The sequence below is a fragment of the Penicillium psychrofluorescens genome (genome assembly GCF_964197705.1).
Source record: "Penicillium psychrofluorescens genome assembly, chromosome: 1".
Classification (NCBI taxonomy): domain Eukaryota; kingdom Fungi; phylum Ascomycota; class Eurotiomycetes; order Eurotiales; family Aspergillaceae; genus Penicillium; species Penicillium psychrofluorescens.
Window position 1 is genome coordinate 1,301,047 of NC_133439.1, and position 22,337 is coordinate 1,323,383.

At 53.6% G+C, this 22,337-nt stretch overlaps 8 protein-coding genes across 8 annotated transcripts; 4 read left to right on the forward strand and 4 right to left on the reverse strand.

The window, feature by feature from the left end:
- Positions 1 to 236: 236 nt before the first annotated feature.
- Positions 237 to 3,177, reverse strand: PFLUO_LOCUS477 (uncharacterized protein; the record flags this gene model as incomplete). The annotated part of the gene is made up of 10 exons (XM_073782177.1): positions 237 to 606; positions 681 to 773; positions 821 to 891; positions 941 to 1,029; positions 1,082 to 1,623; positions 1,673 to 1,763; positions 1,818 to 2,339; positions 2,389 to 2,509; positions 2,564 to 2,710; positions 2,770 to 3,177. The coding sequence occupies 10 exons, from the start codon at positions 3,175 to 3,177 to the stop codon at positions 237 to 239; spliced, it is 2,454 nt and encodes an 817-aa protein (XP_073634575.1).
- Positions 3,178 to 5,595: 2,418 nt separating this feature from the next.
- PFLUO_LOCUS478 (Structural maintenance of chromosomes protein 4) lies at positions 5,596 to 10,094 on the reverse strand (the record flags this gene model as incomplete). The annotated part of the gene is made up of 4 exons (XM_073782188.1): positions 5,596 to 5,691; positions 5,745 to 5,822; positions 5,878 to 6,630; positions 6,684 to 10,094. 4 exons carry the CDS (start codon positions 10,092 to 10,094, stop codon positions 5,596 to 5,598), a joined length of 4,338 nt encoding a protein of 1,445 aa, XP_073634576.1.
- A 219-nt stretch (positions 10,095 to 10,313) lies between these two features.
- On the forward strand, positions 10,314 to 11,384 carry PFLUO_LOCUS479 (uncharacterized protein; the record flags this gene model as incomplete). The annotated part of the gene is made up of 3 exons (XM_073782199.1): positions 10,314 to 10,467; positions 10,519 to 10,748; positions 10,806 to 11,384. 3 exons carry the CDS (start codon positions 10,314 to 10,316, stop codon positions 11,382 to 11,384), a joined length of 963 nt encoding a protein of 320 aa, XP_073634577.1.
- A 492-nt stretch (positions 11,385 to 11,876) lies between these two features.
- PFLUO_LOCUS480 (uncharacterized protein) lies at positions 11,877 to 14,111 on the forward strand (the record flags this gene model as incomplete). Its single annotated transcript, XM_073782210.1, has 4 exons — positions 11,877 to 11,922; positions 11,972 to 12,055; positions 12,604 to 12,637; positions 12,689 to 14,111. The coding sequence occupies 4 exons, from the start codon at positions 11,877 to 11,879 to the stop codon at positions 14,109 to 14,111; spliced, it is 1,587 nt and encodes a 528-aa protein (XP_073634578.1).
- Positions 14,112 to 14,426: 315 nt separating this feature from the next.
- PFLUO_LOCUS481 (40S ribosomal protein S20) lies at positions 14,427 to 14,843 on the reverse strand (the record flags this gene model as incomplete). Its single annotated transcript, XM_073782222.1, has 2 exons — positions 14,427 to 14,735; positions 14,802 to 14,843. 2 exons carry the CDS (start codon positions 14,841 to 14,843, stop codon positions 14,427 to 14,429), a joined length of 351 nt encoding a protein of 116 aa, XP_073634579.1.
- A 322-nt stretch (positions 14,844 to 15,165) lies between these two features.
- On the forward strand, positions 15,166 to 17,274 carry PFLUO_LOCUS482 (uncharacterized protein; the record flags this gene model as incomplete). The annotated part of the gene is made up of 1 exon (XM_073782233.1): positions 15,166 to 17,274. One exon carries the CDS (start codon positions 15,166 to 15,168, stop codon positions 17,272 to 17,274), a length of 2,109 nt encoding a protein of 702 aa, XP_073634580.1.
- Positions 17,275 to 17,578: 304 nt separating this feature from the next.
- On the reverse strand, positions 17,579 to 19,333 carry PFLUO_LOCUS483 (uncharacterized protein; the record flags this gene model as incomplete). Its single annotated transcript, XM_073782244.1, has 2 exons — positions 17,579 to 19,061; positions 19,125 to 19,333. 2 exons carry the CDS (start codon positions 19,331 to 19,333, stop codon positions 17,579 to 17,581), a joined length of 1,692 nt encoding a protein of 563 aa, XP_073634581.1.
- A 193-nt stretch (positions 19,334 to 19,526) lies between these two features.
- Positions 19,527 to 21,717, forward strand: PFLUO_LOCUS484 (uncharacterized protein; the record flags this gene model as incomplete). Its single annotated transcript, XM_073782255.1, has 9 exons — positions 19,527 to 19,577; positions 19,626 to 19,704; positions 19,754 to 20,073; positions 20,126 to 20,144; positions 20,196 to 20,205; positions 20,261 to 20,432; positions 20,615 to 20,772; positions 20,827 to 21,503; positions 21,557 to 21,717. 9 exons carry the CDS (start codon positions 19,527 to 19,529, stop codon positions 21,715 to 21,717), a joined length of 1,647 nt encoding a protein of 548 aa, XP_073634582.1.
- Positions 21,718 to 22,337: the final 620 nt, after the last annotated feature.

Consider the following 22,337-nt stretch of genomic DNA (forward strand, 5'->3'; position numbering starts at 1 on the left):
CTTTCTTTTTTCACTGCGGACATTGACTGGTCTACCCCGGCTGACTCTCGTCCCTCTCACGTCCCTGTCGTTGAATCTTCCAGATGGGTTCTCCATTTCTCGCTATCCAATGTGGGGGCCAGGCTGCACGCCATAGATACATGGATCGGGATGAAACACTTGGACCGGCCATGGCGCCCGCACAGACAAGCGGGGTCCATCCTCCTGGAATACACGACCCTACGCTCACAAGTGAATTACAGCTGCACATGTCCCGGCGAGGGGGGTGCCTCCCCGGTCTCCCACACGATAGGCTGTTTGCCAAGCTCAAACTCAATCGTCCCCCCGTTCGTCATCACATCCTCATGCTCCACCCAATTCTTCTTCCACGCCTTGCCATTGACCTTGACGCTTTGCACGTAGATGCCCTTGTCCAGACCGTTCGCCTTGATGCGCAGCGTCTTGTCCCCGCTGACGGTCATGTTCATGTCCGGGAACCAGGGCGACGAGAGGAGGTAGACGGGTTGGGTGACGACCGGGTAGATGCCCAGGAGCTGCCACAGGAGCCACGAGTTCATGGCGCCTGCGTCGCTGTTGCCGGGGATCCCGTAGGCGGCGTCCTTGAAGCTGTGAATCATGGGGTGTTAGTTCATTTTCGACTCTGGGGGATGCTCCCGGGAGTGCATGCAGGGAACACGTACTACTGGTAGCCCAGTCCGCGGGATTGTTGCACGCTCTTGTACTGCTTGTTGATGTAGTTGTACAGGTAGGGGGTCGCGAAGTCGGGCTCGTTGCTGTGCCTGGTCAGTCGTGGATAGCTCGAGAGTTGGAAAGGACGGACCCGATGTTCATCAGTGTGCTAATACCCGCACCGTTCGCTCCAAGATTCTGCACCGATGTGTTTGGTTTGAACTGGACAGAGATTAGTCGCCGGTCTAACATTCCTGCGGCGTCAACCTACCATCATGTCCAGACGCGACTCGAAGGTCTTTGCTCCACCCATGAACTGAATCAGGGTCTTCATATCGTGCGGAACGACGAAAGAGTATTCTGCACCGGTTAGCTTCTGGTCCATTCCAACCCTCCGCAGGATCAAACTCACCCCAAGGAATACCCTCGTACGTATAAGACTGCCATTCACAGCTGTAACAGTAAAGCGGGTCGTACCCAGAACCATTAAACGAGCCATCAGAAAGCTTCGGCGCCAGGAACCCGGAGAAGCCCAGGCTGTTGACATCCTTATCCCAGATGTTCTGCCAATTAGCAGAGCGGTTCAAATACTTCGTCCGGTCCCCAGGCATCTCGCCCGCGGCCACCTGGCTGAGCGAAAAGTCATTGAGACTGTACTCAACGGTGCGCGAGATGCAGCGGGTGTTGTGGTCCTGAGACACGTAGCCCAGCTGCTTCCAGTCGTCGAGCGCGCCGCGGCCTTCTTTCGTGCTGGCCGTCAGATCGGTCGGGTCGAAAGTGTTGTACGGTGTGACTTCGGCGTTCTTTTTCATGGCCAGGTACCCGTCTGTCCAGTTGATGGCCCCGCGCATGCCCTTGACGTAGGCGTCTGCGAACATGTTGTCCGCATCGGAGCCGCCTTGGACTAGACCGTTCCAGTTGCCGCTGCGGCCGTCGGGGAGGTAGCCTTGGTATCTGGACGCGCTATTAATATGAGGTTTTGGTTGGGGTCGTTCTTCCTTACCTCCAGATATCAATGAGTCCTCGGATCATGGACTCGTAGTAGGCTGGCTGGAAGATATGGTAGAAGCTGACCGTGCAACGGAAGATGTCCCCTGAATATCTGTCAGTAACCCATACCATTCAAAAGTGTTTGAATTCATACTCACACATGGTATAAAAGTCGTCCCAAAACGGCTCCCCAGAGTCCCACAGCGGATTCTCGCCGGTTCGGTCAGACGGCATCAAGTGAATGAAATACAGCGAACTATAAAGCAGCCTCACGTTCGTCATATTTGCCGATTTTCCCAGAGGAACCTGGATCTTGTTGAACACATCCTCATTCCACTCCTTGACCGCGTCCGTGACCGTGTCATTCAGCTTCCATGAGGGAATCTCTTTGCGGATGTATGAGCGGGCCTTTTCGACCGAGATGGACGAGATTCCCACGCGCGAGGTGATATGAGAAGCTGGGCCACTATTCCAGCTCATGAGGGCTCCGACTCGGTGGTTCATGGGGCCGGAGGTGGCTTTGCTGGTTGTGTTGCCGTAGGCGAACGTCGGCATGCTCACGCCGCCGTCGGCCTGATTTTGATACCGGGGCATGGGGTCTGTGTTCACGCCGGAGAAGATCTGGGCGTGGTCTGGGGTCTCGGAGAATTCTCCATGAAAGAACACCGTGAAAGGCGCGCCTGGCCTTCTGTCAGAAGATGCAATCGAGTTTGGGACAAGTGACTATACCGTTGTTCCAACCGCCAACATACGTCCCGTAACCACTGTACGCTTTTCCGTCGCCTTCGATTTGAATCTCTCCGCCGACATAGAACTGGCCATCCGCACCGCCAGGGCTTCCAGGTAGATACTGTCATATGCTTAGCATTGTCTTCCGCGTTTCTTCGAGTACAGGTGATCATACGTGAGACACGTCCACGAGGACATGTTTCTCGCCCTTTGGGAAGGAATACTGCATAATACCAGCATGGCGAGATGCCGACAGTTCCACAATCACTCCACTCTTCAGGTGTGTCTTGTAGTAGCCCACAGTGGCCGTGTCATTGCCAATCTGCAAAGATGTTATTCCAGTCCAGTTTACACAACCATTCGTCAAGGAATGGCACTTACCCTTGGCTGACTATAGGTGGTATTATCCAACACATTGACCGGCGCCGCAACCGAGGTCAATGGCATCTGGGGAATGATCCCGTACTTGGGATTGCCACCAGTACCGTGCTCATGCATCATGCTGATGGCGGTGACATTACCATCAGGCGTCCAGCCGCCATTGAGGACAGCCGTGCTCCAATCGACAGCCGTCGAGTCGATTCCCACCTTCACCACACCAAACGGCCGCGCGCCGCCCACAAAAATATCCCCGCCGCCAAACCCGGTGCCTGCGACTGGACCTTCAGAGCCAATGAACGGGTTCACGAATTGTGAGCGGTCTACCTGCGCCGCCGCCGTCGCCGCCGCAGCGCTGGCATGCAGCAGCAAAACCCCCGGGATAGGGGACAGAATTGGTCGTAGACGCATACTGAGTCCAATGATATAGATCTTACTGTCTCGCGCTGTACAACATGCGCGGAGAGGGAAAGGAGGCGGGTTATATTAACATATTCTCCTCCCTGCGCTTTTTCCACACATTCCAACGCGCTTCGGCAACGATCATCGTCTCGAGCGGCATAGCCCGCAAATAGTTTCAGCGGACAATGTTGATCCATCCCACAAAGAGGAGGTTGCTCGGTCATTTCGGGGAAATAGACTGTCGTCGCAATAAGTATACCCCGCATCATGACATACAAGCTGTGCCCCGGAACCGTGTTCCGGGGGGGTCAATGTGGGCGCGCCAATGATGACATACTAGATACGGTTACATCGGCAGAAGGGGCCCATTGGAGTAGTGCGAAGCTTGTTCGGATTTCGGATCTTCGAAGATGAGTAAACGTGGGCAGACGGGGGATGTCTGGACGCGGTTTCGGGTGGATTTTAGGCGAGTTGACGATCAATACGGAACGGAGTATAGGCTAAATAAAGTATTGGCGGCTGCGTCATCGAGGGGAATTAAAGGAGCAATTAGACTATACTAGAAACAAGTCGGACCACACTGCAGAAACTTGTCTCTACGAGCTCGTCAGTAGTCTTGGAGTGTTATTCATAATAGGAAAAACCTCGTATAAATAAAACTGCCAGCCAATTCGAATACCCCGACTCAACATTAAGTATGTAGGGTCTTCGCATCAAGCTATCAATTTACCAAGGCATTATGGCTCGCTTGGCTCGAGCCGATGTGAACATGCCAGAATATGACAGCTTCTCGGTTTGAAAGAAAAAGTTAGTATCTTTATATATAGTTTCTTCTAATTGATCATATCGAAGAGAAAGGCTCATCTTCTCCATTGGGTCATTGTCTTGCTCAACCAGCCTACATTCGCGCATAGTCATTCAATTTAAATCCCGACGGGATGTAGCAGAGGCACGATTAGTATATTACTGAGATGATAGAGTGTTGCAGTTCGGCCCTGGTCTCAGGCCATAAAAATAAAAATAGTTAACTATGCTAAATAGGTCTCAAACGGGGCACATACCACCCGTAAAGGCTATCTGATCAGCCTATAAGGTCCATGGTTGACATGTGGATTAATACGGCCTTATTCCCCCTATTCGATATTACCTTGTATTGCCCTGAACAAAAGAGACTATTGAAGTTGGCGTGTTCTAACGTTCGTCCCTATATAGAGAAACCATGAGTCATGTGACATTTCTTCAATGCATGTAAGATGACTTGCCCCTGAAACATGATCTCTTTTCCATTCAACAGTCCTCTTCTGAAAGTCTTCATAATTCGAACCCGAATATCTCAAAATTTCCAGCATGTTGGATAATCCTCTTAGCGCTGCACCAGTTGTCGACACCACCAGGCCTGCTCATGCCCCCGGACCGGAGCCCCTGACTGGTAAACATATGAGACTGGAGCGCCTCAAGAAGGAGCATTTCCCCGACCTTTACGAGAATGTGGGCTCTCATGCCGACCTCTGGACATGGTGGCCTGAGGGGCCCTACAACACGGCCCCGGAGTTCTATGACAGCATGAATGGGCTCCTTACATTTTTGAAAGACGATCTTGCAGTTTACGCGATCTTCCTCCTTTCCGGACCGTTCGAAGGGAAAGCAGTCGGCCTTGCCTTTGCTCTATCCGAAGATCGCGAGAGTAATCGAGTTGGCGAGATCGGCCTCTTCTTGGGTCCTCCAATACAGAGGACCAGGGCGGGGACGGAAATGGTCTATATCATTAGCAATCTACTTTTCGAGCTGAATCATCGGAGAGTAGGATGGAAGACCAATGCCTTAAATGCTCCGTCTCGGAAGGCTGCCGAGAGGCTGGGTTTTGTATACGAAGGGACATTTAGACAACATCAGATCAACAAAGGGAGGAACAGAGACTCTGTTTTTTATTCTATTATTGATTCTGAATGGCCGACATGCAAGAAAGCGTTTGAAATGTGGTTGGAAGATGGGAATTTTGATGAGCAGGGACGACAAAGAAGAAAATTGGAGGCGATAAGAGAGAGTCTGAAGGATGTAGCTCAGTAGTTATGTCCTGCGACCACACCACGCTCATCATGTTGAATGCAACCTTTGTGATATTATAAGAAGCAGCAGGTAGGTCTCGATAAAGATGGAGGTTATTCAGAGAGAGTGGGAGACAATAGAAAAGAGTCTGGGTAAGGTTATGGACATCAAACGATGTAGAGAAGTAGGTAACCAATGTCCAGCGCCCTCTAAAAGCGGTGGCGGCTTAGATGCCCGTCTAGCAAAAAAATTGGATACGTGTATAAGATCATATACTCGATAGACCAAAATAAATTCAACGCCAATACTCCCCGCCCATGATATCACTAGCGACAACAATGCGGCAGAACGCAAAACAAAATATGCATGTCATTCTAATCATCACCGGCCCTCGATATAATCACGATTTTCGATCGTAACGCTCTTGGTCATATGATTGACCTTGTAAACTCCGACAAGTCTAGATGCAAGCTCGAACTGTGGTGATAATTAGCGAATGCTCTCTGGTTGTGCATAATGATACCACCTACCATGTTGTTTCTGAGGGAGATGACAATAAACTGCGCGTTCTTTGTCCGCTCCTTGATATAGGAAGCCACAATCGAGACCTATCACACGAAATCAGTCAAAGAAAAGGGAGAGCAATTGGGCAGAGATACTCACGTTGCGGAAATCCAAGGCCGCATCAATTTCGTCCATGACATAGAGCGGCGTCGGCTTGTAGTGATGAAGGGCGAACACCAGCGCCAAACTGGACAGCGTCTTCTCGCCACCAGAAAGATTGCCAATGTTCTTCCAGCTCTTCTTCGGAGGCATGACCGAGAACAGAATTCCTTCTGAGAAAGGGTCCAGGGAATCCACCAGTTCCAACTCGGCGTTACCGCCCATGGTGATCATCTGGTACATCTCCTTCAGGCGCAGAGAGATGATGCCGAATCCCTCCATGAACCCGTTCAAGCGAGCAGAACGAAGACCATCCAAACGAGACTTAGCGCCGTCACGAGATGCCAAAGCAGTCGCCAAGTCCGCTGACCGAGACTCATGCTCGGCTGCTCGGCGGCGGTACTCTTCAATGACGGACAGATCGACGGAAGCATTCTGGACCTTCTCTTCCAGAGCGGCAATAACGGCTTTCAGGGACTCCTTGTTCATCTCGCCCAACTCGTCCTTGGTATACGTTTGAAGCTCTGCGGGCTCTTGCTCGTCACCGAGGTCGCTGACGTTCTGCACGGACAGCTTGGAAAGCTTCTCGTCCCAGTATCGGCTGCGTTTCTGGTTTTCGGTCAAAGCCTTCTGGTTTTCATCGAGCTTGTTGCGCATTTCAATCTCAGTGGCTCGGGTCTCGTTCAGTTCGGCGACCTTCTCATCAAGCTCTTCCTTCAGAGTCTCGAGCTCGCCCTTCTTGGTTTCCAAGGCCTAAAAAAAGGGTCAGTGCTAAGTTCAACATGGTCAGTGGTAAGAAAGAATACCTCTTGGGCTTCATCTGCTTTCTGCCTCCAACCAGAAGCATCATTGGCTTGGTTCTCAACATCCGCCTCCAGTTTCTCGAGGTCGCTGGTGATCTGGCCAATTTCCTTCTCAGACTGGCTGCGGGCCTTCTCATGCTTGCTGATAAGCTTCTCGTTCTTGGACTTTTGGACCTCGGCATTGGAGATCTCCTCGGCGAGCATGCCAATCTGCCCCTTAAGGCCATCGACCTTGGCTTTTTGTCCACGAAGGCGAACACCACCAACTTCCATGATCTTGCTCTGTAGAGTCTGGATTTCCTCTTCGATCCCACTCTTCTCGTTGTTGAGCTCTTCGATTTCGTTGTTTGTCGAGTCAATCTGCTTCTGGAGGGCAACCGCCTTCACTTCATCGTCCTTGGAGGGCTTGTGTTCCGCACTCAACTCCTTCACCCGTCGTTGGGCGTCGGCGAGACTACGCTTGGCACTGTCGATTTCGATCCTGATCTTCTGGATCTTGGTCTCCACACGAGGAATCTCCTCCGACTTCTCGCTCATCTGGGCTTCCACGTGCCGTTGCTTATCCTGGAAGGCTTGGAACTTTCTTTCCAGCTCCTCCAGGTCAGACTCCAATCGGGTGACTTGCTCCTTGGTGGTGTCGGCCACTTGCTTCGAGGACATGCCGCCGCGAGCGACGCGAGTGCCACCACCGCTCATTGTCCCCGACACGTCAATCAGCTGTCCATCAAGTGTGACAACTCGCCATCGCCGAGCACCGTAGGCAATGCGATTGGCCTGCTCCAGGTCCTTTGCAACGAGGGTGTTTTGCATCACGCTATAGAATGCCGGGGCAAATTTGGGATCCTTGGGCTTGACAAGATCAAAGAGACGCGGCACGCTCTCAGGGGTATAGAGGGTTGACATATCACGGCGAGGCAGACGGTCAAGGAGGATGAAGTTGGCTCGACCAAGGTTGTTCTTCCGTAGATAGTCGATACATTGCTGACCGACCTCCACAGTTTCCACAACCATGTTGTCCAGAGCTGGGCAGGCGGTCGAAATGGCAACATCATACTTCTCGTCGATCGTGCCCAAGTTGCCTAGTCGACCGTGGAACCCGTCGATACGCCCAGACTCCTTGAGCCGCATTAATCCAGTCAAAACGCTGCCGCGGTTCTGTGTGCTTGCCAGGCTAACTCGTGCCTCGTCCGCTTTTTGCCGTGCGCTGGAAACGTGGGCACGGACCTCGGGCTCGCGGCTGGAGTACTTGTTCAGGTCGTTTTGCAGCTTCTCAACTTCGGCTTCCAAAGTTTCCTTTTGGGCCTGTCGCTCCTCGAGTTCGGTTTGTTTGGACTCGAGTGTTTCTTCGATGGTGGCGATCTTGCCCTGTGCCTCTTCGAGCAAAACAGCACCCGCGTTGCCCCGTTCCCGCAGAATGTCGAGCTCACTCTGAGCGACAGCGACGCTGGACTGCTTCTGGTTGATCTTTTCGTTCCAAGGCTCCAAAGACTTCTGTTTGGCGGTAATCTGGTCAGAGAGTCCCTGAGTCTTGCCCTTGAGCCCTTCACGAATGGAGGCTAATTCTTCCTCCTCCGTCTTCATCTCCTGCTCGAGTTGGGCCGTCTCGTTAGTCTTCTTGTCGATGTCATAGGCGTGTTTCTCGAGCAGGCTCTGGCATTCGGACGCGGCAAGACGGGCAGAGTGCATCGTCTTCTCCAGCTTCTTCTGTTTGCCAAGAAGGAACTTCTTCTTTTCGTCAAACTTGACCGACTCCTTGTCGTATTTGGCCATTTCCTTGAGTAAGCCCTGGGCTTCCTTCTCCATGGTTTCGTATTCCTTAACGCCACGTTTGTATTGCTTTTCAAGCTCCTTGATGCCGGATTCATTGCCCTCGTGCTTCTCGAGCTCGTGGTTAAGCAACTCCTGCATCTGGAGAATGGCCTCCTCGGTAACGCGAATATTATCAGCGCATTTATCGATGTAGATCTGATAAAGGGCCGATTGCTTCTGTGACAGTTCGTTTTCGTCGCGGATGTATGCCAACGCTTTGTTCTTCTTATCCTCCAGCGCGTTCTTTTCTTTCTCCACGTGCTGGACGCGGTTGTTCTTCTCCATACAGACGTCGTTCAAAGTCTCAAGCTCAGTCGCGGCCTCTTCGATAGGGGTCTTGTATTTTGAAGTCCCAATGATATCCTCGAGATACTCCAAAAGGCCTTCGTCATGGTCGCTGGTGGCCTTGGCCTTCATCTGGGCGATCGACTCAACTTCACCCTGCAGAATCAAGAATCGCTTGTGATCCAGGTCAATCCCGCGGTCTTTCAGAAAGGTAGTTACCGCGGTAAAGTTTGTCTCCTTCTTGTTCATGTAGTACTTGCTGGTGTTGTTCTTGAACGCTCGTCGCGAAATGATCAGTTGGGAATCTGGAACGACTTCGTGGCCGCCGTCGGGTTGATCGAGAACTTGCTGGAAGTGGACTTCGACTTCGCAGAAAGGCAGGTCGGGGTACTGGGCAGAGTTGTGGATGAGGGCCGAGATCTTGCCTTGTCGCATCTTGCTAGCGCGGAAACCAAAGACAAAAAGCAGCGAGTCAATCACGTTCGACTTGCCCGATCCGTTGGGACCAACGACAGAGGAAAAGGAGGCATGGAAGGGACCAACCACTTGACGTCCCGCGTAACTCTTAAAGTTTGTTAAGGTCAAGTTGGTGATGATCATGCGAGGTTTGGCCTCCGCGGGCTCTTCGGGTGCCGGCTGAGCCACGTTTCTCGACTTCAGGACGATGTCCATTGGCCTCTCAAGGACTGTGGAGTTGGGATTGATGATGGAGATTTGCGATCTAGGCTCCTCGGATTGCTTGGACGGCGATTGGTTGACAGCGGAGTCGGTGATATCGGAGAGAGGCGGCACGCTTTCCCGATGGGCCCGCGCTTCAGGCTCTGGCGATGCAGACGGCTCTGGAGTGGGGAGTGAGCCCTTGGTCGGCTTGGGCGTGATAGAACCACGACTCTTGCGGGGATGAGCCATACTTTTTCTTTTCAGCGCCGCTTTATTGGAAGGAGACTCAGGATCTGCCTCCACGGAAGACATATTGATGCTCTCATCATTCTCATCATTATCGTTTGCATCCATCATCACCTGCGTTGCCTCCGAGTCCTCCGCGGTCGCCTGCTGCGACTTGCGCGTTGGCCGGACTGTCGATGGCGTCGCAGGCTCCAGCTTCATTCGTTTATTGCGCGGGCCACCCTTCGAGGCCTGTTGTTTGGGAACTGGTGTGTAGTCTTCGGCTTCCTCGTTCTCGTCGTCGTCGTCGTCGTCTTCGGTGGCTGCGGTCGGCGTGGCGTTCCCGGGGTCTTCAGATTCAGAGGTGTCCTCAACGGCATAGCTCCGACGGGCAGCCACTCGGCGCGAGGACCGGCCCTTTGTAAGTGAAGCCATTATGCGCAGATCAATGCTGGGGCGCGTGCTTCATAGGGACGCGAGGGGGTGGGAATGGAAGAAGGAGTTAAGTGAAAGTGGGTTGTTGTTTACTCTCCGCCCAAACGGGAATTGCCCTGTGCGTTCTGCCACAACATTGTCTCACCGCCTTATGTCATTCTGCCCGGCTTTCTTTCTTTCTGCGGCGGCAAGCACCAGAAGAGTCCAGGATCGCGCGCCATGGCTCTGTGGGAGGACTTCGAGACCATCTTCTCCTTTAACAAGAAATATTCCTACGATGCAAAGGTCGTCGAGCAGATCCTCGCCAACCGGCGGGCGCTCGAGAACCAGCTCTTTGCCGACCGCTTGCTAGGCCTGCTCGGCATCAAAGGAGGTATGGGATGCGATTTTTCCAACGTGGATGCCTCTGGCTGACCTCCAGCAGTAACCAAGGTGTATCCGCCCAAGACCAATGCCGATCTGCGCTCTCTCGTCAACCATATCGTGGAATCGGCCCTCGATATCCACCACAAACAAGCCTTGATCTACTACATCCTCAAAGACTGTCGCGCGGCCCCAGATGCTGCTCAACAATTTGCGCGTCGATTCCACCTACCAGAGAAGTACCGTCTGTTTATTGAAGGCCTGTGGAACTTGGACCGACTTGAGTTCCGAGTAAGTCTATCAGAAACTCCGCTTTCTTGATTTGGTCTAACCGGTGCATGTCTTCAGCGAGCCATCGAGTACCTGACCGAACCTTCTTTGATCCCAACGTTTCCCGATGAGATCCTTTACACCTTGACCATGACCCACATCCCCAAACAGGACGACAGTTTGGCAATCGCATATTTTCTAACCGTGGCGCCGCCTCTAGCGACAGAGAAGGTCCAGCGGGCTTTTTTCGGGGCTCTCTGCCGGTCCAACGTCACAGAGGCATTTTATTTCACCCGCAGGCATGACGAATCCCACCGTCGTAACTACTTTGCGCAACTGGTGGAGCTCGTGCACAAGAACAAACCAGGACAGAGGCGCAGCAAGCGTGCGATGGAGCTGATTGGCCTTCCATTCGACGAGGACGAGGCACAGTGGTTCGAGGAGGTTTTGCTTCACGGGAATGCTAGCTCTCTCCCCGGTGCGAAAGACACGGTGATGATGCGACGCCTTGCGACTGGGCAACTGGACAGTTTGTCGCCCGAGCTCGAGTCACTCGGCGGGAAGAAGATCGACGGGCTGAACTGGGACGATTTGCGGGAGAGCATGCGGCATACACAGACGATATACCCATCCAGTGGCGGTGGAGCCTTGGAATGAATGTTTTTTTTTTTCGATAGTTACAAAATATTAGGCGCAGCAATGGGAGTTCATGGTTCTGGATTGAGACTTTGTCGATTGTACATGCCGAAATATATAATGCGCATTGGAGCCTGCCAGACCCGCCATTCGTGTTTCCCGTTCTGCCCAGAGGAATATATTTTTAAGGAAATATTACATGTAAAAACCAAATCTCCTCAATCTCTCTCCTAAAATTATCTAGAGAATAATTTCGGCCGTGGTTTCATCTGTAGTCGACGTGATAAGCAGCTGATTGGCGCAGGGCGGCAGAAAAGCCCCAAACAACGTTGCCGCCAACTTTCAACATCCACGCGTTCGGCTGGCCACGACCGCGCTTTTTCGTCGCATCAACTCTGGAAATTTCCCGTCGGAACTCTTTTCCTCGTCGGTGATATTGTTTTCGCAGCTCCTCACTCGGCCCCTGCGCGGGGATCGCGAGTACGTCCAGTGAACGGCCGGTGAACAGACACCATGGTTGTGTGCACATATTTCCAGCAGGGTCGCTGCAAGTTCGGCGGTATGTTTTCTCGGATCCAGACCAAACACAGGCGCTAACCATACTTCAGACCGCTGCAAATTCGAGCATCCAGGTCGTCAGACGGCTGGTTCCTCGGGAAATCGATTCGGGGCTTTGTCTACACCATTTGCAGGTATGTTCAACAGTCAGCCGTTCAACGTTGGGAATGCTTCCTCAATTGCTGTTGTCCATGAACTTCGATTTTTGTGCTTCGTTCGTTTATATTGCCTTTTCCTTTCTGTTTTATGTTTTCTTTTTCTATCTCTCTCTCCATCTCTCTGTGGCCGTTTGCCCCTTCTCTTTCATCTCAGCCTCCGTCAACCTGTCTGCTTTTCCAAAAGGGCGCCTCTGAAGAGGAACGTTCCGCCGTCTATGATCCATATTGTCATGGTGCCGATAGAGAAATGCACGCCCATGAACCTGGCGCCTGATGATGGCACACCGTGTACCCATCAGTGGAACCATTCTACTGCCTGATGGCTCGAGGCTTCACCCTGTCAATGTCAAATTTCGTGGAAAGCCTTTTCAGCCTGATTTCGAGACACGTTAACTGCCTGCTTCCCGGCCTCGACTTGACGATCATGCCCCATCCCCACATGTACTCCCTGCGCTGTCTGATCTTTTGCGGCCTATGGCACCCAAGGATTTCAAACACTCGGAAATAACTCATGAGAACAATAGGGCGAGGAACACCGCAGACCCAGCAACCGACGGAGTAAGTGGCTCACCGCTCATTGTTTCTATAGATCGACTAATGCACACACAGTTACGGCGTCAACGTGAATGATATCAAACTCGACTTGACCGTAGGCAAGGGACGGCCTGAATGGGTCCTTTCTTCTTACTCTCCGCAACGCCATGTCCCACGACAACTCTTCGGTGGTCAACCCCGAGAGCAGAGCATGGAAGAGATGCGTCTGCGTCACTACGAGCTCGCGGCGGCTGGAAACGTGAACCAAGCGACTCAAGAGGCACAGGCCCTCTACGAAGAAGCCACCAAGCAGATGGATGCCGCTTTGAATGACCTCAACGGTGCTGTGAAGTACATTATCGACGGCGGGAACGAACATCCCAATCGCATTGACATCACCGAGGGTAAAACAGGCCCGGACTCGGCTCCAACACCTCCAGCTCCAGCACCTTCAGCATTCGGCCAACCTTCTTCTGCATTTGGTCAACCTTCCTCTGCATTTGGTCAGCCCTCTAATTTGGGAGCCGCTTCGACCTGGGGAAAACCTACAACTGCGCAGCCCTCACAGCCCGCCCAGCCTGCACAGTCTTCAGCATTCGGCCAGCCGTCCACAATGGGACAACAACCAGGCTTTGGCCAGCCGTCCACTTTCGGTCAGCCCAGTGGCTTGAACCAGGGATCTGCCTTTGGGCAACCCTCGAGCCTCGGGAGCCAAGGCGGCGCATTCGGCCAGCCAGCGTTCGGCCAGCCCGCATTCAACCAGCCTTCAGCTCCAAGCCCGAGTCCTTTCGGCGGCGCACCTTCCACTGCCTCACCTTTCAACCAAGTTCCCCAGAACCAACCAGCACCCGGTGGCTTCGGCCAACCGGCAGGTCAGGCTGCGCCCTCGCCATTTGGTCAGCCTGCTGCACCCTCAGCATTTGGCCAGCCCTCCGCGCCTAGCGGGTTCGGACAGCCCTCGCAGGCCGCTTCACCTTTCACCCAGATTCAGCAACCGCAACAACAACCTCCTAACCCGTTCGGCCAACCATCCGCCGCCACAGGCTTCGGCGCGCCGACCCAACAACCCGCCGCTCCAGCGCCCTTCGGTCAGCCCGCCGCTCCAAAGGGTGTGCCAGCCCCACAAGTCGATACCGGACCTCGCGCGTATATCAAGATCGACGATCCAAACCAGCACAACCCTCTCCCGCCACTGGAAGGCGAGACCTTGCGGGACCCAGCCACCAACCGCCTTACGATGTGGAAGGGCCGTCCCGTGCAATACGTCCACGATCACCCATGCTACCTACATCCGCAAGGCAGCAATCATTGGACCCGGATTAACTTCCCTGACGGACCGCCTGACGAAGCGAGCTTGCGTGACTCGCAGGGCCGCCCCGAGGACTATACACCGGAAGTCGTGGCGCAGTACGAATTCTTCCTTGCCAATGGTTACTTTAAAGACCAGATTATCCCGACTGTGCCGCCGAAGCGGGAATGGATCAGCTTTGGCTTCTAGGGACTTTATTTTCTGTTTGATGGATTTCGGGACAGGATAAGAGAGACAGATGGCGCTTGGGTGCCATCGGACAGACAACCTCTCCGTGTATCTCTGTGTACAATACTATGGCTACGAATTGAACTATGAAGATGATAGTTTTCAAGATGTTTCCACTTTTTTTTTTTGTATTCCAGGTTAAATCTAGCGGGTATCAACGACTCCTCGAAAGGAGTACTCGGCGAAACCACCCCTCCTTCTCGGTCCGCATCAGCAGACAACCAAACGAAGAGATCACTAGACCCGGACCCAGCCCATGCCTCTAAATAGCTAAATTTATGCGGCAATGGTAACCTCCACCTCAACACCAGCCTCGATGTTGATGATGATCTGCTTAACAGTCTCGGTGGGGGCAAGCAGGTCGATGAGGCGCTTGTGGATGCGCATCTCGTACTTGTCCCAGGTCTTGGAACCCTCACCGTTGGGGGTCTTGCGGGTGGAGATCTGAAGGGTCTTGGTGGGCAGACGGACGGGGCCCTTGACCTGCAGCGACTTGGAGCGGGCACGGTCGATCAGCTCCTGGCACACCTTCTCGAGCGAGGCGACCTTGCGCGAGGTGAGGGTGATGCGGATCTTGTGGACCTTCTATACGAGGAATTAGTATTTGATCAAAGGGTTGCGATTCTGCGGGATGTGTTGCGGAAGACGTACGGGGCCCTCGCCGAAATCCTTCTCGGGCTTCTGGAAAGACATCTTGTGTGATTGAGTGATCTGTGTTGGGAGGTGTTAGAGATTGAATTGTAGGGATACAACAGACAAGCACATACGAGAAATTGCCGATCAAGACCTGAACTGCGTGGCTCGGTAAAGTGATGATGGGCCGGTGATTGATGATGGTGATTTGACGATGAAGAAAAAAAGACAGTGTGGCTTGGCATCTCGGTTATCTGCCACTAACCCGCTTTGGGACGCCGCGGCTGAGTCAGCATCGAGGACGGGTGACGGCCAACGATTATGATGGTTGTAGTTATGGGATGCGGGTTTGTCGCATTGTTCAATTCCCTCGCTCGCCCTCATGGCGGACTTCCCGCCGCTCGCTCCAGTGCCGCCCGCTGCACTCAGGTCCACCATCCCGTCAGACGACTGGGAAGCGTGCCTGGATGCATGGATGATGCTGCTGGGCATTCGTTTAAATGCAACAGATCAGCAATTCAAAGATGCCGCGGTCCATGATGTCCCGGCCGTCTCCTTTTTGGAGTCGTACTATCAGCAAGCGGCAGCGGGGGACGCTGGCCTGCAGACAGGACCCAAAGCAAGACGACTTCGGAAGCTCTGTTTTCTCGCGACAAGGCGGTACCTGCTGAGTCTTGCGGATCCACCAGAAGGCATGCTCGACTGCAAGCTGTGGGGAAATCTATGTTGTTGTTTTCCTTCAAGCACGGCATTGAAGACATCACTCTCCACAGCATGGGATTTGCACAACGAGAAGATCGTTTCCAGTCTAGAGAAGACAAAATCTCTCATTATCAAGCAACTGTCTTTGGCAAGCGCAACACTGAACCCAGAGGTCATGGCGGATGTCCGCCGCTTGACGATATTGGCGTCGGTCCTACCGCCCTGCGGCCAAGTGTTGATGGCAGGCTCGGACTTCCTGGACACAGTGTCGGATGCTTATCTGTCCCAAAAAAATAGGGAAGATCTCCGCCGGATTCTGGTGGCCAACATCTATGTCGGGATGATCTCACTGTTGAAGGAGCCATCGGCCAATCTGTCCTTGCTCCTGGACCAGCTATTCAGCCTTAAAGCTGCCGCGGGCCTAGGGACGCCGAGGATGAAGAAGGAACCGACTCTGCTCTCGGACCTGGTTTGCAGTTCGGATCTCCTTCTTCGATTGGAGAAATATCTAACTGCACATCCACAAAAACGTGCCGAGGACCTCCTCGTCCAATTACGCGTCTACCAGATGGAATCCAAGCCCCTGCACCATCGGTATCAAAGACGTAAGAAAGTGGACAAGGGCAAAGGCCCATCATCTGGTGCTCTTATCCCCGAAGAGCTCCACGCTCACAAGATGTCACTAGTCACGCAAGTGCAAGACCTCTTCCCCGACCTCGGGTCCGGGTTTATCGTCAGACTCCTGGACTTCTACAACGACAACCCGGAGACCATCGTCGCGCAGCTTCTAGACGACAACCTCCCACCAGAGCTCCAGTCTCTAGACCGATCGGAACAGCTACCTCCCCCGCAAGCAGGATCCAGTGGGGACGCATTGGCACTGCGGCCAACGCCCCCAGAAATCCCCTCACCCCTATCATCAGCGCCAACGCGCAAGAACATCTTCGACGCAGACATCGATATCGCCGAACTGAGCCGCTCCGAAGCCACCACGCAATCCAAAAGCAAGCTCCGCTTCGGCCGCGCAAATCCAGATCTAACAGCCGACGAAGTCCTCGCCGACCGCAGCCAGCACGCCACCAACAAAGCAGCCATCCTCTCCGCGCTGGCGAACTTCGACTCCGACGACGACGAGCGCGACGATACCTATGACGTCGCCGACGTGGGCGGAACCGTCGACGCTACAACGACCGGCACAGACGCTGAGGCAGAGGCGGACATGCGCAACCGCCGCGCCGACCAGCTGGATATGATCCTCTTCCGCACTTACAAGTCCAATGCTGCGCTCTTTGCTCGTGACTCAGCTACACGTCGCTCGCAGCCGCGCGCTTCTCTGAAGCGTGACACCGAGATGACAGACGAGGCTATTGAAGGGTGGGCTGTCATGCTCACCCGCGACCCGAAACGGCTCGCTAGGCTTGAAGATCGACTGGCGCTGGATTCTGGCGGTGTTGGTGGTGGTGGTGGTGCTCTGAACCAGACGGATCTGCCTTCAACGTCATACCGAAAACCACGACCGGAAGAGGGCGAGTCAGATGAGGAAGGCGACTCCTCTGCATCTGCTGCTCCGCGCGGGGGGAGAGGCGGCGCGGGAGGACGAGGTGCTGGTGGTGGACGCGGACGAGGCAGAGGTGGTAGAGGTAGGGGTGGTAGACCACCACAGTCTGGGGAACAAAACGGTGCCGCCTCAAGACAAAAGAAGGAGGAAAATAAGGCCAGCCGGGCAAATCATAATCGGCGACAGCAGCGTGCGAAGAAGATTGCGCGTGGGGGTGGGCTGCCGGGGTGAATGGGATGGGATGGGATGGGATCTCTCTCTCTCTCTCTCTCTCTCTCTCTCTCTCTTGTGTGTGTGTGTGTGTGTGTGTGTGTGTGTGTCTGTGTGTGTGTGTTCGTGTCTGCATTTCGAGCATAGCATATTTGGGATCCTTTAGAAGATGCATGAAATAAAACACAATCGATTCATCATTATGGACACGCAGATGTCGGAAAAGTCTACTGCTCATGGAGTGCAATCTATCTACAGAAACCAAGGAAATTCATAGCCTAACAACCATCATCGTCGTCGGGGCATTCGTTGAAGCCGATAACACTCAGTGGTGATGACTAGCGAAGACACCTTCTTGGGCAATCGACTTGCGACACTCCTCCAAGAGGCGAACCTGCTTCGCCACATCACCCAGCCGCCCAATAACATCTCTATTCCCGTCATAGAAGGTGAAAATGGCGTACGGAATGCCAGTGTCGCGACAGAACTCGAGAATATACTTCTGCGCCTGACGCAGATTATGGCGAGGCATGCGCGGGTAGAGATGGTGGATGGCCTGGAACTGGAGACCACCGTGGAAGAAGTCCAGCCAGGTGGGACAGTCGACGTCCGAGGTGGTGCGCAGCATCTTCTGCGGGAAGGACTCGTGCACGCCCAGGTCGGCGGTGGACATGGAGAAGTGCGAGAGGGTGAGCTGGACATGGAGCGGGCCGGTGACCATGTGTGAGACGAGGAGAAAGATGATCCGGCTGTTCCAGTCTGGGATGGATCGGTAGATCACGCCGTAGCCGAACCAGGTCCAGAAGAAGAGCTGGCCCACCACCTCGAGCCAGATGTGCCACCAGGCGGGGCCCCGTTTCGGGGCTTGCCGTTTCAGGAGGAACTCCCAGGTCAGGACATAGAGGTTGAATCGCGCGAAGAGCATGATCGGGTAGTAGGACCAGTTCTGGATTCGCAGGAGGATCTTGGTCGCGGCGTCGTGGGGCATGATGCGGTCGTAGTAGGTGCTGCGCAGGTTGGTGAGGAAGCGGTGTGAAATGGCAAAGAAGGGGATGTGCTGGATGTCTGGGTCGTGTTCCGGCTCGTTGGTCACGATGTGGTGGACGTTGTGGTTGCGTTTCCACCAGCCTAGACTTAGGCCGCCGATGAAGTCGGCGATGACGATGCCGATCACCGTGTCGACGTGGAATTTGTGCGTGATGCCCATGTGGCCGGCATCATGGGCTGTGAAGACGAGCTGGTGCCAGAGACAGCCTAGGAAGAAGGCCGATGTTACCCACCATTCCATGCGCAGGAATGTGTAGAACAGGACGGCGAAGGTCGTGTAGCGACAGCACTCGATGAAGTAGGAGAAGTAATTGCACTGGTAGAGCCCGGCTTCCTGCATGCGGATGTTGAGCTCGCGGTATTTCTGTTTAATGCTCTCCTGGCTGGCGGTGTCCAGAGAGGGATATTTGGCGGTGTCGAAAAGGATTTCGTCCCTGGTTCGAGCGTCCAAGAAGAACGGCTTGGATTGGGAGGGCTCGGTGGGAGGTGTCGACCTCGAGCTCGAGGGGTCCGACGTAGGCTGCCTCCGCCGGGCAGTGGGTTTTGAATCGACTGGATCGAAGATGGGCGAGGGAGGCAGGGATCCGTCCTCGCTGGAGCCCTCCGGGCTGGTGTTCAAGTCCTCCTCGCTCGAGTAGATTTCCTCTGAGTATGGGCGGAACTTGCCGCCTTGAATGGGCGGTAGGAAGTTGATCCATGTCCCCTCGAACCGACCGATCTGGTACGAAGGCATCCGCTGGCGAGCTTCTGTTGAGTGCAGCCTAATTTGAAGAGTCGGGTCAGTGTTTGTTGATTCCAGCCGAGGTACGCCCACAACCACATACGCATTGATCTCGTCCGTCGCATCTCTGCCCACCATGTGCCTGATCGAGACGTCTCCTCCCGGATGGAAGGGCAACCAGGCATCTACCTTGAGGACGCAGCCTTCGTAGATGAACACATGCCTGCCCTCTGCAATCAGGCCCTCGATCTGCCGGCGAGTGAGGACCGTGTCCTTCCTGGACGGTCGGGAAGCAGCAGAAGCATTCTGCATGGTGTGGAGGAGGGTTGAAAGAGTGAAGTCGACACCTAGCAGGGTGGAAAGGGCGGTGTTGGGGGAAGACCCAACGGCCCAGGCTGAAACGAAAGGAAGGAAGTGGATCAACACGGGTGGAGGGGCCATGATCGGCACTTCGTCACTTGTACACATTCTTGACGGGTCTAGTGAAACCACCACCTATGTAATCATGGAGGATTCACTCTCGTCCTTGGTCCAGACATGGCTTGACTGGGATCAGGTAGGTCGGGTTATACCTCTGAAGTACAGTGCACACTGACACCCCCAGGACCCCACCACTCGCTTGGAAATGGAAACACTCCGGGCTTCCGATGATACCGACGAGCTGGAGAAGCGGCTGCGCCGTCGTAGGTGCCAGCCTGTATTGTTAGATGGTTTATTTTAATCGAGGTATAGGCATCGACTTCGGTACCGCGGGTCTGCGGGGCCGCATGGCCGCCGGCTTCTCGTGTATGAACTGCCTGACCGTCATCCAGGCGTCACAGGGGCTGGCCAAGTACATTCGAACCAGACATCCAGAGATCGCTGCGGCCGGGGTAGTCATTGGTCACGATGCTCGCCATAACTCGGCCAAGTTCGCCTCGCTCGCCGCAAATGCGTTCCTCAATGAGCGCATTCCCGTGTGGCACTACCAGGAAGAGTCGCCGACTCCCCTCGTTCCCTTTGGAATCGGCCATTTCAAAGCTGCTGCGGGAATCATGGTCACGGCGAGTCATGTAGGTCGCTCCCAATTACTTGTTAGTACACGGCTGATGGACAAATGTGTAGAACCCAGCTGAAGACAATGGTAATTGAAGCCGATAGTAATACTTTGGCACATTCACTGACAATATTTTAGGATACAAAGTGTTGGACTTTCCAAATCCTGTGATTCTTTCCGTGCTAACATGATCGACACCACAGCTACTTCAACAACGGCGCCCAGATCAATACTCCCATGGACATGGAGATCGCACAATCGATCCGGGAAAATTTGAAACCGCGGGAAACTGCTTGGGCCATAAATGACATTGTTCCAACGGGTCTATACCAGCAAGTCTTGTCTGACTATATCAGTCAAGTCAGCAAATATGCGGTCCGTCATCATACATTGCTCTAAAGAAGAGGACTGACACCGCTGAACAGAAATCGACCGTGTCAGACTGGAAACCCCCCAGGCCATTCGTTTACACACCTTTGCATGGCGTGGGAAGCTCAGTCTTCCAAGAAACTTGCCACTTAGTTGGGACCACTGATTTTGTGACTGTTGCTTCTCAGGAGAAACCAGATCCTGATTTTCCCACGGTGAAATTCCCAAATCCTGAAGAAGCCGGTGCTTTAGATCTTGCTATGCAAACCGCCGATCAAGGAGAGATGACCTTGATCATCGCAAATGATCCTGATGCGGATCGGTTTGCGGTAGCGGAGAAAGTCGAGTGAGTTTTTATGTTGTTTTACCTTGGCTAGCTTGTAACTCATTTCCATCGCAGCGGAAAGTGGTTCACCCTCACCGGGAACCATGTTGGAGTTCTCCTCGCCTCTCACATATTCGATTCAATTGAAGCCACCCAAGACCCTTCTCGTACAGCAGTCCTAACGACAGCCGTGTCGAGCGGCATGATCCAGAAAATGGCAGCCGCCCGGGGAGTTCACTTTGTCGAGACCTTGACCGGCTTCAAATGGATGGGAAATGTTGCCCGAAAACTCGAAGAAGATGGATACACCGTTCCCTTTGCATACGAGGAGGCACTTGGGTACATGTTTCCATCGGTGTGCTATGACAAGGACGGAATCACGGCTGCAATGGTATTCCTAGCGGCGGAGGCAAAATGGAGGGCACAGGGTTTGACTGTACATGCCAAACTCCAACAGCTCTTCTCCGAGTTTGGTCACCATGAGACATTGAACAATTACTTCCGCTCCCCGAATTCAGAGCTCACAATGCAGCTGTTTCGCGGAATCAGGGGCGGCCGGCATCTTGCAGAACGCAAGTTCGGCTCGTTCCAGATTCTTCGGTGGAGGGATTTGACGGAGGGTTATGACTCTGAAACACCGGATAACAAACCGGATTTACCTGTAGACTCGAGCAGTCAGATGCTCACACTGTGGTTGAATGGGGGAGTGCGCTTCACTATTCGTGGTTCAGGGACTGAGCCGAAAGTCAAAGGTAGGCAATGTGATCTGGTTAGCTGTTTGGTCAGGCTGACACCGAGCGTATAGTGTACATCGAGAGCTGCGGTTCCTCGCGCGAAGAAGCCGTCAAAGCCGTCTGTGACATCTGGCTGACTGTGATGACCGAGTGGATTCAGCCTTTTACGCCGTCGATGACATGCAGCAAAGAACTTCCGACGTCGTCGGGCCATATCCTCAACATCAACTAGATGCATGTCAAGGGTCTTTTCAACCTAAATAGGACTGTGCTGGAATTCTGAAACTGCTTCGAGAAGCAAACATGCATGCACCTCTCAGGCACCGATGCCCGATGCACCAGGCAAGCCGCAGCCCTAGTGTGACATGCGGCTGCACACCTGGATCGAAACAAAGAAAGGCATGCATCATCTTCGAATCGTAATAGTTATCTTGAAAGTCATGAGATTTGGTCAAACCAACCCCTGTTACTGGGAAATATGCGCGGATCGTGTATAAGACGCGAGGCTATCCTCCATCGTAGAATGTCTGACAGTTCAAAACAAACAACACACACTCGAGATTATTTCGAACCATTGAGATGCATTTCGACAGACATTTCCACTGCCATCACCGCACCGCCTCTGAATGTGACTGCTGCCCTCCGCCATACCCCGAGGTGGTAATCCCCCCACACAGTATCCACAGCCACAGCCATCACCAGTGCAGAAGACACCGCACCGATGAATCTACCTCCGACGAGAGTGATTCCGCCTCTAATAACCGGCACCGATGCCACCACAGTGTCAGATATGCACCAAAAGAATCGGGACGCCATTCACATTCAGATTCTTGCCACTGCGCTTACAGTTAC